The sequence below is a fragment of the Eriocheir sinensis genome, chromosome 25 (genome assembly GCF_024679095.1).
Source record: "Eriocheir sinensis breed Jianghai 21 chromosome 25, ASM2467909v1, whole genome shotgun sequence".
In the NCBI taxonomy this organism is placed as follows: Eukaryota; Metazoa; Arthropoda; class Malacostraca; order Decapoda; family Varunidae; genus Eriocheir; species Eriocheir sinensis.
Window position 1 is genome coordinate 15,363,807 of NC_066533.1, and position 14,554 is coordinate 15,378,360.

At 40.5% G+C, this 14,554-nt stretch overlaps 1 protein-coding gene across 1 annotated transcript; it reads right to left on the reverse strand.

Moving 5' to 3' along the window:
• Positions 1-378: 378 nt before the first annotated feature.
• LOC127003462 (heat shock 70 kDa protein cognate 5-like) lies at positions 379-11,331 on the reverse strand. The gene is made up of 14 exons (XM_050870185.1): positions 11,166-11,331; positions 8,406-8,464; positions 7,832-7,977; positions 7,209-7,332; positions 6,309-6,510; positions 5,812-5,918; positions 5,259-5,421; positions 4,855-5,010; positions 4,246-4,392; positions 2,420-2,647; positions 1,748-1,970; positions 1,398-1,585; positions 940-1,080; positions 379-828 (listed from the first exon to the last, which is right to left on the reverse strand). The coding sequence occupies exons 1-14, from the start codon at positions 11,232-11,234 to the stop codon at positions 748-750; spliced, it is 2,034 nt and encodes a 677-aa protein (XP_050726142.1). The 5' UTR covers positions 11,235-11,331; the 3' UTR covers positions 379-747.
• Between the last annotated feature and the right edge of the window lie 3,223 nt (positions 11,332-14,554).

Sequence of the window (14,554 nt, forward strand, 5' to 3'; positions counted from 1 at the left end):
AATAGTAAAGGTGATACAAGAACTACTCTGATAGATGTGTGAATCAGTAAAATATTTCTCCACTGTTAACTCAGGTGACGAAAAATGGTCATCATGAAAACACCTAAAACTTTTCCTATAAATCTGAAAAACCTTACCTAGTCATGTACGCAGCGAAGACAGCAGGCCCCCTCACTGACACCTGTAGTAAGAGTGAACGTAAGGACAAAATAGTTATGGAAAAATATTACCAAGCATTAATATAACCATATAATCATCACTGAAATAAGCATTCACACATAACTTACCTGTTTTACAAGGGAGTTCACGAGTACCAGTTTAAAATTATTCCCATCACAATCGGAGTGCTTTCTTATTTTGCTTTACAAACACAAAGAATTTAACAAAATGGTTTAATAGTATTATATATGTTATATACATATTTTATGATTTTTGTACAAAACTATAACATAACCTTAACTCATATTGGAATAGGTACAGATTTACACGTAGCAATTCATTAAATTACTTTTCTCTGCCCTACCAACACTATACATGCGGTCACCCACTTGACTCCTAAAAGGGGAACACGGATGCTCAACGAATTGATCTGGATTCACATCGGTCACAGGCTTGTGGAGATCTGCCTTTCCTTTACACGGATAACTACTTAAATACATACAGCACTAGGTACACAAGCCTGTCACCAAGGCAAAATGACTGCTGGCAACGACCTAATTTTTACATTCAATATTTCATGCTATCACTCTACTGTTGGCTATCCTCCTTCTTCTTCTCCTTATCCTTGTCCTCTGTGCTTGACGAACTGCTCTCTCGTTCAGAAGCCATCTGGAAAAAAATGAATGATGAATGATATACCAAAGGCTTTAAGAATAATTGTCCAGCATTACAGTCATATTTCAAGTGTATCTGAGTTTCCTTTTCCTTGACATGACTCACCTTCTTGTAAGCCATCTCAAACAGCTTCAGGGACGCCTGCTGGAGCTCAGAGACTTCCTTCTTGATTTCCTCAGGGTCTGCCGAGTCCCTGTTAGCCAAGAGTTCCTTCACCTTGTTCAAACGTTCCTTCAACTTCTCACTCTGAAATAAGTTAAAATATCATTACCATATCTACACTTCCCATGACAGGAGGAAGAAGGAACCTTAAGTAACATGAGAACACATAGTTACAGAGAAGATAGGGTCCATAAACTTGGGTCAAACAATATCCAAAAGTACACAAGCAAATATAGGAGGAAGAAGAAACTTTGAGTAACACAAGAACACATAGTTAGAGAAGATAGTGTCCAGGAACTTCAGTCAAACAATATCCAAAAAATACATCTCGGGTCAAACAATATCCAAAACAACTGCCATAACAACTCAAGCCACCTCTAAACAGTTTCCCTTCCACTCACCTCTTCTGATGGCAGCTGATCCTTGAATTCCTCCATCTTGCTCTCTGTGTCGTGAATGATGCTCTCGCCCTGGTTGATGGCTTCCACCACCTCCTTCCTCTTCTTATCCTCCTCGGCGTACTGTTCGGCCTTCTTGATCATGTTCTCAATCTCATCTTTGCTCAGACCACCGGAGGACTGGATCACAACTAGGGAAAAGAAGGCGAATAGGATTAAGTACTGAACACAACACACACACGCACGGGTATAGCGTATGCCCCCAACTTCACCTTTTACCTTATTCAAGACAGACCTATATCAAACAAGACTAAATGCAGAATAAATACCAATAAACCACAACTTCTACTTACTCTGTTGTTCCTTGCCCGTGCCCTTGTCCCGAGCAGAGACGTGGACAATACCGTTGGCGTCAATATCAAACGTAACTTCAATCTGGGGGACTCCACGCGGGGCAGGAGGAATCCCGACCAGACTAAACTGTCCCAATAGCTTGTTATCACCGGCCATTTCTCTCTCGCCCTGGTGCACCTTGATCTCCACTTGCGTCTGGCCGTCAGCAGCTGTGGAGAACACCTGAGGGATGAAGAAGCTCGTTAGGATAGAAATTAGGTCGTTCTGAGGATTAAATTTCCAGGTGTATCTTTCATTAGCTATCGGACTCCTGGCTCAACCTTCACACTATATACTTGAAGCTCACATTATGACCCAATATCAGGACTTTCATGGCAGACAAATTAACATCCTATACTTCTTTGTTTCCTTATCTCTTTATTCTTTTATCGTCATTGAGTTGGTAGTATAAAAGTTCCAAGCGTCCTCATATCAGTATCCAAATCATATCTTTTCTTTTTTTATTTTACGTCAAAGGAAGCAGTTCAAGGGAAAACACAATGGAAGAAAAATAAAGCCCACTAATCACTGCCCCTATAAAAAGAAGTTAGAGGAGTGGCCAAAAGAGGTGTCAATTTCAGGAAGAGAGGTGTCCTGATATCTTCACCATAACCTCAGCACATATGACAAACCTGTGACTTCCGTGTGGGGATGGTCGTGTTCCTGTTGATGAGCTTGGTCATGACGCCACCCAGGGTCTCAATACCCAGCGACAGCGGTGTGACGTCCAGTAGCAGGACATCCGTGACATCGCCAGCCAGCACGCCTCCTTGAATAGCGGCACCCACAGCCACGGCCTCATCGGGATTCACGGACTTGCTGGGAGTGCGGCCGAAGATTTCTTGGACGAGCGAAATCACCTGTAATGTTAAGAATCAATAAGCAATTTATTTTAATTTATTTTATTTTTTACAGTACAGAAAGCAACTCAAGGGCAACAACTTGATGTCTTTTATTACCTATTTTATTTACTTAGCCTAACAAAACCCCAGTTAGTAACTGTTTGGGGTTTTGTTAGGCTAAGTTAATAATAAAATAAATAATAAATAAAATAAGGTACTAAAAGACATGAAGTGTTAGAGGAATGTCAAAGGAAATCATAAAACATAAAAACAGAATGAGTGAATGAGTAAACAAAGTAATAGAAGATGTAAATAATTTTGAGAACTTTGTCTAAGGAAATAAAATAAATAAATAAATGACATATTAGAAGATGTTAATTGTTTGAACCCGCAAAACTGAGTCAGCTCACATGAACTACTCAGGTGAAGAATTCTCTCCCTTTACTCTTTGATGCTTAAAAACCATAGGATGTGATAAAACACACCTTGGGGAAATGTGCATCAGGACCAACTTGATATTGACTCAGAAAATTCATATGTTCTTCCTTACTAATGAGACTTTCTATACAACTAGGTCAGGTCATTCTTTGTTGATTTATATCATAAGGTGCTGGCTATCATGTGTTTGAAGATACCCTAAACTTAACCTAACAAAACCCCAAACAGTTACTATAGGTCTTGACTCAGAAAATTCATATATGCTTCCTTACTAATGAGACTTCCTATACAACTAGGTCAGGTCATTCTTTGTTGATTTATATCATAAGGTGCTGGCTATCATGTGTCTGAAGATACCCTAAACTTAACCTAACAAAACCCCAAACAGTTACTATAGGTCTTGACTCAGAAAATTCATATATGCTTCCTTACTAATGAGACTTTCTATATAACTAAGTCAGGTCATTCTTTGTTGATTTATATCATAAGGTGCTGGCTATCATGTGTTTGAAGATACCCTAAACTTAACCTAACAAAACCCCAAACAGTTACTATAGGTCTTGACTCAGAAAATTCATATATGCTTCCTTACTAATGAGACTTTCTATACAACTAAGTCAGGTCATTCTTTGTTGATTTATACCATAAGGTGCTGGCTATCATGTGTTTGAAGATACCCTAAACTTAACCTAACAAAACCCCAAACAGTTACTATAGGTCTTGACTCAGAAAATTCATATATGCTTCCTTACTAATGAGACTTTCTATACAACTAAGTCAGGTCATTCTTTGTTCATTTATACCATAAGGTGATGGCTATCATGTGTTTGAAGATACCCTAAACTTAACCTAACATAAGCCCAAACAGTTACTATAGGTCTTGACTCAGAAAATTCATATATGCTTCCTTACTAATGAGACTTTCTATATAACTAAGTCAGGTCATTCTTTGCTGATTTAAACCATAAGGTGCTGGCAATTATGTTTTTGAAGATACCCTAAACTTCACCTAACAAAAGCCCAAACAGTTACTATAGGTCTTGACTCAGAAAATTCATATATGCTTCCTTACTGCTAATGAGACTTTCAATACAACTATGTCAGGTCATTCTTTGCTGATTTTTACTATAGGGTCCCTTTGCTGATGCCCAGACACGAACCAACACCTTGAGTCTCACCTTGGGCATGCGGGACATTCCACCCACAAGGATCACCTCTCCGATGTCCGACTTAGAACACTCCGCGTCCTTGATGGCCTTGAGGCACGGGTCAACGGTACGCTTCACCAGCTTGTCCACGATGCCCTCGAACTTTGACCTTGTGAGCTGAGGAGAAAGGCACAGGTAAGGTCGGGGCATACGCTATAGCTACATGTGAGAAGAGGGTTAGTGTGAACATAGAGGAAATACATCTACATATATTATAGAAAAAATAGAATGAATAAGTTAAATAAGGTAATGAATGATGCCGATCGTGTTTGAGGAATTTAAGGAAACCATCAAAACTAATAATAGAATAAATAAGTACGCAAATAACTTGAAAACTTTGTCTACGGAAGTAAAATAAATAAATAAATGGCATAATTGAAGATGTTGATTGTTCGAACCCGCAAAACCAAGTCAGCTCACATGAACTACTCAGGTGAAGAATTCCCTTTACTCTATGATGCTTAAAAACCAAAGGATGCGATAAAACACACCTTGGGGAAATGTGCATCAAGACCAACTTTCCCAACTCTCAATTTCACAGTATATCTACAAAAGCAACATCAAGACAAAGCTCCTCACCTTGTACATCATGTGCTTGGGTCCGGAGGCATCCATGGTGAGGTAAGGGAGGTTGATGTCAGTCTGGTTGGAGGATGACAGCTCGATCTTGGCCTTCTCGGATGCTTCCTTCAGCCGCTGCATGGCCATGTTGTCCTTGGTCACATCCACACCTTGCTGAAATGGATGACACTCGGGTAAATATCTATTGTCTAGCATTAAGCACACAACTATAAGGATCTGCTAGTCCATGAAACTCATTAATGTCCTATGCTTTGTACAGTAAACAACATATCTGTTATAATCATGAATCTATTGTCTATCACTGGGCACACAGCTATAAGTATCTGCTAGCTCAAGAAACTGCTTAATGTCCTATAATCAATGCAGAAGACAATATATTCATCTTTTAGTCAATTACTCACCTCCTTCTTGAATTCAGCAGCCAGGAAGTTGACAAGTGTGTTATCAAAGTCTTCACCTCCCAGGAATGTGTCACCGTTGGTAGACTTCACCTCAAACACACCCTTCTGGATCTCAAGGATGGAGACGTCAAAGGTCCCGCCACCAAGATCATACACTCCAATGCTGAGAAGGGGATAGAGGAATTACGATCATGGAAAATAAGGGTCACGTTATTAACCCCTTGACTGTGGATTTCCAAGACATCACCGAGCTATAGAAATGGAACAAAAAAATGGCTGCTACAATTCAATGAAGAAAAATGTACATGCACCTTGGAAGGGGATATCCAGCATACCAATACCACATGGGAAACACTCCACCATCCACCACTGAGGCAGAAAAAGGCCTGGGAGTATATGTAACTAGGCTACCAATGAAGGCCAAATCCGTATCAATCGCAGCGGACGGGTTAAATATTTCTGAACCCAAGCACCCACATCCATGACAAGGCTTTAGTAGGGTTTCTATCTGTACATTCCCGCCCAGACTGAGGTTTTCCTGAGATATACTTACACTTTGTCCTCCGTCTTGTCCATGCCGTAAGCTAAAGCTGCAGCGGTGGGTTCATTGATGACTCGTAGAACATTTAGTCCCGCAATCTGGCCGGCATCTTTGGTTGCCTAGAAAAATAAAAGGAATCACATGAGATGGCAATCCCTTAAAGCTGAAATTTTACATATCAATCTCCTGTACTTCATTATATTCAAGGCTGCAGGAAACAAATACCAAGCGATGTTCTATAAATAAGTGTATGAAACCACATCAGAAACAGCTCATTAAGAACTGGCCATGAGCAGCTCCAACATTGCTCTCTGATGTTTATAATCCACAGTGTCAGAAACAACAAAGTGGGGAATAGGAACATCAACAAAAGAAAACCCCACATAAACAAAAGATTAACATTTTCAAAAACAAATGCAGGAGTATACTGTATAACAAAATCCTACTAATAACCACCAGACAATTTCACGCCCACTTTAACCGAGGGAGTCGAGGGTCGACCAACTCACCTGCCTCTGTGAATCGTTAAAGTACGCTGGGACAGTGATGACGGCATTCTTGACAGGTGTGTTGAGATATGCCTCTCCCGTCTCCTTCATCTTGGTGAGGACGAAGGCCCCGATCTGCGAGGGGGAGTACATCTTGCCATCGTCGGTCTGTACCCAGGCGTCACCATTACTGGCACGCACGATCTTGAACGCTACCGTGTCCCTGTAAAGCAATGAGTCATGTCACCTTCGCTATCATACAATACTTGAGAAACCATACTCATGTTACTGAATGCTGCGGTATCCCTTCAAATCAGTTACTCATGTCGCTTTCCATTCAACACGATAATTACTACAGAAATCATACTCCACTGAATCGTGAATGCTACTGTGTCCCCGCAAATCTATGTCACAACACCTTCACTCCAATTCAATACATATTTAGTAAAGTAATATAATCCTCTTTAAGTCCCCTTGGTTAGAACAGTGTAAGTATCAATGGACAGTAATAGCTAAAAGCATATAATCGACTGTCTAATCTTACTTAAGAGAGATTATGGTAAAACCAGACCTTAAACAGATGATGATATTGATGATGCAAATATCAATGTATGAATATAGAGCATATGAATTAAACATAAAAGATGAATCAGGACTCAAAATTAAGAACTATGATCAGAATAAAGTCCTTTGCCACAAGAGTACAATCAATAAAAAAACTTAAATGGCTGAGAAAAAGAGCATGAAATTTTTACCTCCATCACATAGAGAGAAAAATAGCAAGAATAGATGGCGCCACTATAAACACTTGCGCCACGATGGGCTTGGGTCGACCACCAGGCCCCTGAAGAGCTTACCAGCGCTATAGGCTAACACGTAAATAAATAAATAAAAAATAAATAAATAAATGTCCTCCCTTACCTGTCCTTAACAATCTCCTTATCTTCGTATTTCCGGCCGATGAGTCGCTTGGTGGCATAGAAGGTGTTGCCGGCATTGGTGACAGACTGACGCTTGGCCTGGATGCCGACCAGACGTTCTCCATCTGTGGAAAGGACACAAATTTTCCCTGAACTACAAAACATCGAAAAATGAAATCCCTGAAAAAAAACTACCATTAAATAAATCATGATCTATCAATTCTGCCTCACCACCATGTAAAGGAATCCCTTAACACCATAATAGGGAAAAAATAAAACAAATACCTTTAGTAATAGCCCATACAACTCCATAAGGGAAAATAAGGACATTAACAACACCATGACAAGGAAACAATAAAATAAATAATGACTTTAGTAATAGCCTATCCAATACCATAAGGGAGAATAAGGATACTGAACAAAGAGAAGATGAATAATTAGTAAAGCCTATCATTAACCACTAAACACATTACACATATCTAACATCCACACAGCAAGAAACTATTAATCCATCTTGCACCACAAATTCCTACCAGACTTTTTATTATTACTTAGTTTACCCTTGAGCTGCTTCCTCTACTGTATAAAAATAGAACACGGAATGCCACAGTCACCCTCTCGCACCTTTGGTAAACGCCACGACGGATGGTGTTGTGCGATCGCCCTCAGCGTTGGTGATGACCTTCGCTGCCTTGCCCTCCATCACCGCCACACAGGAGTTGGTCGTCCCAAGATCAATGCCGATGACTGCTCCCTTGACGCCATCGGACCTGAACAGCATCACCGTCTCATCAGTATTTCAAGTGACGGGCATTTGTGGAGCCAGGCAGGGAATGGGGAAGCAATAGACTGAGCCATTTTTGTCTAGCTTGCACTGAAAAAAGGAAGGCTACACATCTCATGAACAGGATAGAAGTTGCAAGAAAAGTCACTTGGTACACAAAATACAAGGTCACTTTTCCTTCGCAGCTTGTTTCTTATTCTTCCTGGGAAATATAGCGTGCCTTTCCTAGTGCAGATGGCAAAAAATGACCTTGTTCCTAATGCCCCTTCTCCTCCAGGTGCCTCATTTGTCCCCCTAACACACTACTGAATGTCATTGAAGAACGTTAAGCATCTAAATGTAATGATACTATAGTCAGGTGTATCAAAGTAATATCAGAATAATTTTGTCAATGCACATTACAACGGTCCTTACTTGTATCTGGTCTGCATGTTGAGGGCATTGTGTTGTGCCAGCATGCCCTGTGCCGAGCCCTGGAAAAATGATGAGAATTGTATTGTGGCTGTTGATAAATGAACATATTAAACTGATTCAACAGTAAGGTATCAATGGGGGCAGCGCAAATCATGCACCACCTAAATCCCTAATTACTAACCTGAGACAAATTGGGGATACACAAGGAAATAGAAAGAAGAATTGTAACGCTAGCAAAAGTGTTCCTGTCGCAGTACTCGGGAAAGAGCACAAATACTTGAATAACTGCAAGGAAAAGCAATGAAAACAAGTGATTCACGCAACAAACTGAAGATTATAGTGCGATAAGTGTACTGCTGTGAGGAAAGTTAAGTAATAAAATACCATTGAAAAGCAAAGTGTGTGAATAAACAGAAGACCAAGAGGAGGAGGACCTAAGAAGTGATAAAAAGCATTACCGTACAGGTCAAAAGAAGAAATGAAGATGAACAAGGCAAGACAAACCTAACCTGAATTTGAAGAGGATGAAATTTATTTTAAGGATAGCTTATATCTAATTATACCCTATTCTAACCTAACCAAACTTTAATATCAAGACAAAGGGCCACAAGACCACAGCAAATGCAGCGGTGATTTGAAGGTAAAAGTTGGGGCCATGTGCTGCAGCTACTCATTGCCTACATCTTCATCTTCAACAGGAATGAGGTGAAATTAACCCAGTAGCAGTGCCAGGCCAAATTTGTGGCTTTACCGTGAACCAGCAATGAGCCAGATTTTTGCCATGATATAAACCCCCCAAAATAGATGATGCATAAATTGATCACAAATGCGCTGATATGTATAATGAAATGGTTTGCATGAGTGATGATTTTTTCTCATTTTTCTCGCTTAGAGGGGCCTTTAACCCGGTAGCAGCGGGGATAATGTTTCTTAAAGGTCCCTCCAAGCGAGAAAAATGAGAAAAAAATCACCCCTCACACAAACCATTTCATAATATATATCAAAGTATTTGTGATCAGTTAATGCATCATCTATATTGGGGGGTTTATATCATGGCACAAATTTGGCCCGTCGCTGCTACCGGGTTAAGCTAAAGAAAAATAGTTATCATAAAAACAAGTAAATTCCGACACCAACGGTTATAAAGGTGAAGAGTATAAAATAAATGAGCAACAAATCAACCACTAGTTTGTTCAGAGGCATAAATTCCATAAATATCTCCAGTTGAAAAAATATCTTAGTTCACCCTGAAATAGTCTGACTGAAATGGACTGCTCAAGCATGCTCAATCTCAGTCTTCCTTCGCACGACTCAAAATTACAATCAGACCTCCCCTAAGTAATCAATGACCCCCTAAAAAGTAATTCTGGGGAGTGGGAAGGTAAATGCGTGATGGGGCAGTACAACAAAGGATGCGATTGGGGTGACGGGGTACGCGGGGCCTTGCCACATGACCACCTTTGCTTGCGTGTGTTGTGAGTGACAAGGGGCATGGGTAGGACAGCAGGGGCAGGGTATTGAGGACTTAGGGCACGTTGGAGTATGTATGCATTACGTAACACTGCTATGCCATGCTTGCAGGGTACGGGGATGAAATACGAAGACGAAAAGTCGGCTCAGAGTGAAAGAAACAACGGAAAACAGAAATTAAGAAGGGTATTGGGGACTTGGGGCACGCTGGGGTATGTATGCATTACGTAACACCGGTATGCCATGCTTGAAGGGTACGGGGATGAAATGCAAAGACTAAAAGTATACTCGGAGTGAAGGAAACGACGAGAAACAGAACTTAAGACCGTGCAAGCAAATTACATGGAGAAAACACAACTCTGGGCATGGCGACGTATCAAAATCGAGAAGTGATGACCTGAGAAGAAATAGCGGTTTACCGAAGATGATACCGAAGAGATACAGGTCAAAAGAAGAAGGGAACAGGTAGAATAAATAGACTGGACAAGGCACCCACGCCACGCTACCCCTAACCCACGCTGACCCACACCTCAAGACAAGCCTCATAAAACTCCATTAAGCCAGAGAGAGAATGGGAGAGGGGGAAAGGACTAGAAAAATGGAGGGAAAGATGGAGAAAGGGAAAAACTAGGAGAGGGAAAGACGGAAAGGGAAAATACCAGAGAGAAAGGAATAGAAGAGGGAAAACATAAAAAAAGAGAAAGGAATAGAAGAGGGAAAAAATCAGAAAGAGAAAGGAATGGAAGAGGGAAAAATAGAAAGAGGGAGACTACTAAAAACGATGGAAAAAAAAAAAAAAGCGTGGAAAAGGCGGGGGGAAAAGACAAAAAGGAAAAGACTAGGAGGGAGGGAAAAGAGGATTAGAAAAGAGAGAAAGACTAGAAAGAGGGAGACTAAAAACGATGGAAAATAGAAAAAAGCGAGGGAAAAGAAAACCAGGAGAGGGAAAAGACTAGGAGGGAGGGAAAGACAAGAAACGATGGAAAAGACTAGAAAAAAAAGGGAAGACTTGAAAATATGAAAAAATATATATAAAAAAGCGAGGGAAAAGAAGGCTAGGACAGGGAAACATTAAGACTAGGAAGCAAGGAAAAAGCCCACGATAAAAAACACCACAATAACCACCAAAAACAGACACAATAAGCCCATAACCCACAACACGAAGCCCGCACAAGACACAACCCACGGCGGCATCGTCTGCACCCGGCGGCCATGACTCCCCCGAACCAACAAGAAATCCAGTTATTTCCCTTTAATAAACCCGTGACGAAGCCTTCCAAGTATATTTACCTGCTGGAGAAGGCGCCCCACATCCTGCCTGGCACAGAGGCCGGCGAGGGACCTGGCTCTGGACATCATGGCAGCGAGGACACGAGGGCTGGAGATCCAAGGGTGGCGGCGCAGCGACCCACGTGTGAGAGACTGAGCTGTTGCCAGATTATCGTACTCAGTCTACTCAGAGCATCATATTTACCGGTTTCTGATCCATAACTATTACCAATGGACACCGATGATTAGGTATTTTAATAATAGATATATGTTAAGCCAGTTATTAGGGTGCAGGAGATAGTTTTTGTGCTGGAAAGTGGCAAATACATAAGAGGCTGAGTACGGCAATCTGGCAACGTCGCCCCCCGAGATGTTGCCAGATGTTTATATTCTAATTGGATTTTACATTTTTTTTATTCACTAAAGCTACCACAACCCATCATTATTAAACGAATTAAACAAAATATTCAATGATACATCGGTATTTGTGTTGGGAGAGACAGTTTTAGGCCTGGAAGTGATAAATGGAATGTTCTGGGTGCGACATCTGGCAACGTTGAGCCAGACGCCGACCTCCAGAACCTTCGTCTCTTGGTTCTTTCCCGAATACTTTACATTATTTTATTTATGGCTTAGCCCTCTCATGAGTTTTCAGTGGGTACCCAATGTATATTTATCACACTTTTTATCTAGTATTGTGGTTTAAATCAGGGAATAGAGGCTTTTCCTGCAACATGCCGGGGGCGCTTATTACGTAAAATTTCCTCAGAGGTTACGTATCAAGCATCTTCGGGAAATGTCTTAATTACGTAACTCACTCTTCAGCATGGATTTATATGACGATAGGGAGTGCTGACTGGCTATCTACCTATATAATATACTCTATCGATTGCGTGGCTTATTCTACCGCGGGAGCTCGATTGCGTCATTCTCCCATTACTCAATCATCGCTCGGGATAAGGATAATTTCATAGTCCATTTATTTAATTTATCCTATGACAGGCCTACGTATCCATTAATATATGTATAAGTCTAGTGCAACACGATATATTGACTCATCTAAAAACAAGCTCAACCGACACTAATTCCTTCAGCTAGCTTATTAAAATATATTCACTAAAGAAGAAATTAAAAGTCTCGGTGGCGGCATTTGATTTAATATAATTTTACCTGTGGTCTCTTCTCCTTTGTTGTTTACTTGCAACATTAAACTATCAATTAATCAATCAATAAGTCTATGTACATATCTCTCCATATGATATAAGCTCTCTCCGTATGTTATGTAATTGTTATCCCATTGTAATTTGACTTGTTACAGTTGGTATAAGGATAATCAGATGGCCTCTTACAATGATAATTTCCAAAGACCTAAAATATGAGACTATAACGTTTTCTGGAGTGTTTTTTCTAGGCTCATTGTACAGAAGAAGGGTTGAACTACCACCAGGATTATAAAAGTACCCATGTAACTGCCCAGAAATCCTAGAAGAGCCTTAACAAATGTGGTGTGTGAGAAATGTTTAAGAATCTGTGACCTTTGGGGATTTTACGGAGACATCTGCAATGTTCACGATGACTACCCTTGATGATATACAGAGCGGCTATAATTAAACGTCAATTTGAGCTTATTCTCGACTGAAATCATTGTTTTATATTCGGAACAGACCGCAAAAAGAAAAGTTATTACGAAATGTTCAAGAAAATTTGTGTATACCTTGAGAATTTCCAGACAAATTATAGAAGTGAGGGATGGGAAGAGAAGGGAAGAGTGAGAGAAGATAAATCAGGGAAGGAAAGGAATATAGGGAAGAATTAAAATGAAGTAGAGAAAAAAAGGAGAGGGAATAAGGATCTTCGAAGGGAGAGGAATGGATCATCGATAGCTACCTGTAGATTATGATTATATATCTGCAGTATTTACAATGACTCATAATAACACACAGAACAGCTAGAAAACATCAATTAGAGCTTATTCTTGACTAAAATAACACAATGGGGCTCCCGTGGTAAAAAAAAAAACACTGAAAAAATACGTTTACACTTGAAAGAAACCACAAAAAAGGTGTTAGAAAATTCGGATGCTGCGGTGGTATTGTGCAAACTCCATCATCACGGCCATACTGACACACTAGAGGCCACAAAATAGCAAAAAACGTATAATACAAGCATTACAAGGACTCATATGAACTTTCACGATATGTCTTTGAAGGCTCCGGGTCGCATTTTCACCACCCAAGAACACATATTTAAAAAGGCTTTCCTAGGAGTTTGGGGCATTTCCAGGGGTAGTCTTATGAGCCTAATGATAGTTTAACGTTTCTTCTGTAACGTGAATATAATAAAACACTCCTGACAACCCGGTTATTATTCTTTTTGGCCTTTGAAGATAAGTTTTTCTCGCCTCCATGGTGTCTAAGGGGAACAGTGCATATTTAACAAGGCTTTCCTAGGAGTTCGGGGCATTTCCAGGGGTAGTCTTATGAGCCTAATGATAGTTTAACGTTTCTTCTGTAACGTGAATGTAAGAAAACACTCATGAGAATCCGATTAATCTCCTTTGGGGCCTTTGAAGATAAGTTTTTTCGCCGCCATGGTGTCTTGGAGGGAACAGTACATATTTAACAAGGCTTTCCTAGGAGTTCGGGGCATTTCCAGGGGTAGTCTTATGAGCCAGATGGTAGTTTAACGTTTCTTCTGTAGCGTGAATGTAAGAAAACACTCCTGAGAACCCGATTATTCTTCTTTTTGGCCTTTGAAGATAAGTTTTTTCGCCGCCATGGTGTCTCGGAGGGAACAGTACATATTTAACAAGGCTTTCCTTGGAGTTTGGGGCATTTCCAGGGGTAGTCTTATGAGCCAGATGGTAGTTTAACGTTTCTTCTGTAGCGTGAATATAATAAAACACTCATGAGAATCCGATTAATCTCCTTTGGGGCCTTTGAAGATAAGTTTTTTCGCCGCCATGGTGTCTTGGAGGGAACAGTACATATTTGACAAGGCTTTCCTAGGAGTTCGGGGCATTTCCAGGGGTAGTCTTATGAGCCAGATGGTAGTTTAATATTTCTTCTGTAGCGTGAATATAATAAAACACTCATGAAAACCCGATTCTTCTTCTTTTTGGCCTTTGAAGATAAGTTTTTCTCGCCGCCATGATGTCTAAGGGGAACAGTGCATATTTAACAAGGCTTTCCTAGGAGTTCGGGGCATTTCCAGGGGTAGTCTTATGAACCTGATGATAGTTTAACCTTTCTTCTGTAACGTGAATGTAAGAAAACACTCCTGAGAACCCGATTATTCTCCTTTTTGCCCTTTGAAGATAAGTTTTTTCGCCGCCATGGTGTCTTGGAGGGAACAGTACATATTTAACAAGGCTTTCCTAGGAGTTCGGGGCATTTCCAGGGGTAGTCTTA

What these genes read in the sequence shown, in the direction of transcription:
- LOC127003462 (XM_050870185.1), bottom strand. Translation starts at nt 11,234, where the DNA reads ATGATGTCCAGAGCCAGGTCCCTCGCCGGCCTCTGTGCCAGGCAGGAT. An exon ending in TTAACGATTCACAGAGGCAG is followed by an intron (nt 5,919 to 6,308) that starts GTGAGTTGGTCG and finishes TTATTTTTCTAG; the next exon opens with GCAACCAAAGATGCCGGCCA. An exon ending in CTGCTGAATTCAAGAAGGAG is followed by an intron (nt 5,011 to 5,258) that starts GTGAGTAATTGA and finishes CATCCATTTCAG; the next exon opens with CAAGGTGTGGATGTGACCAA.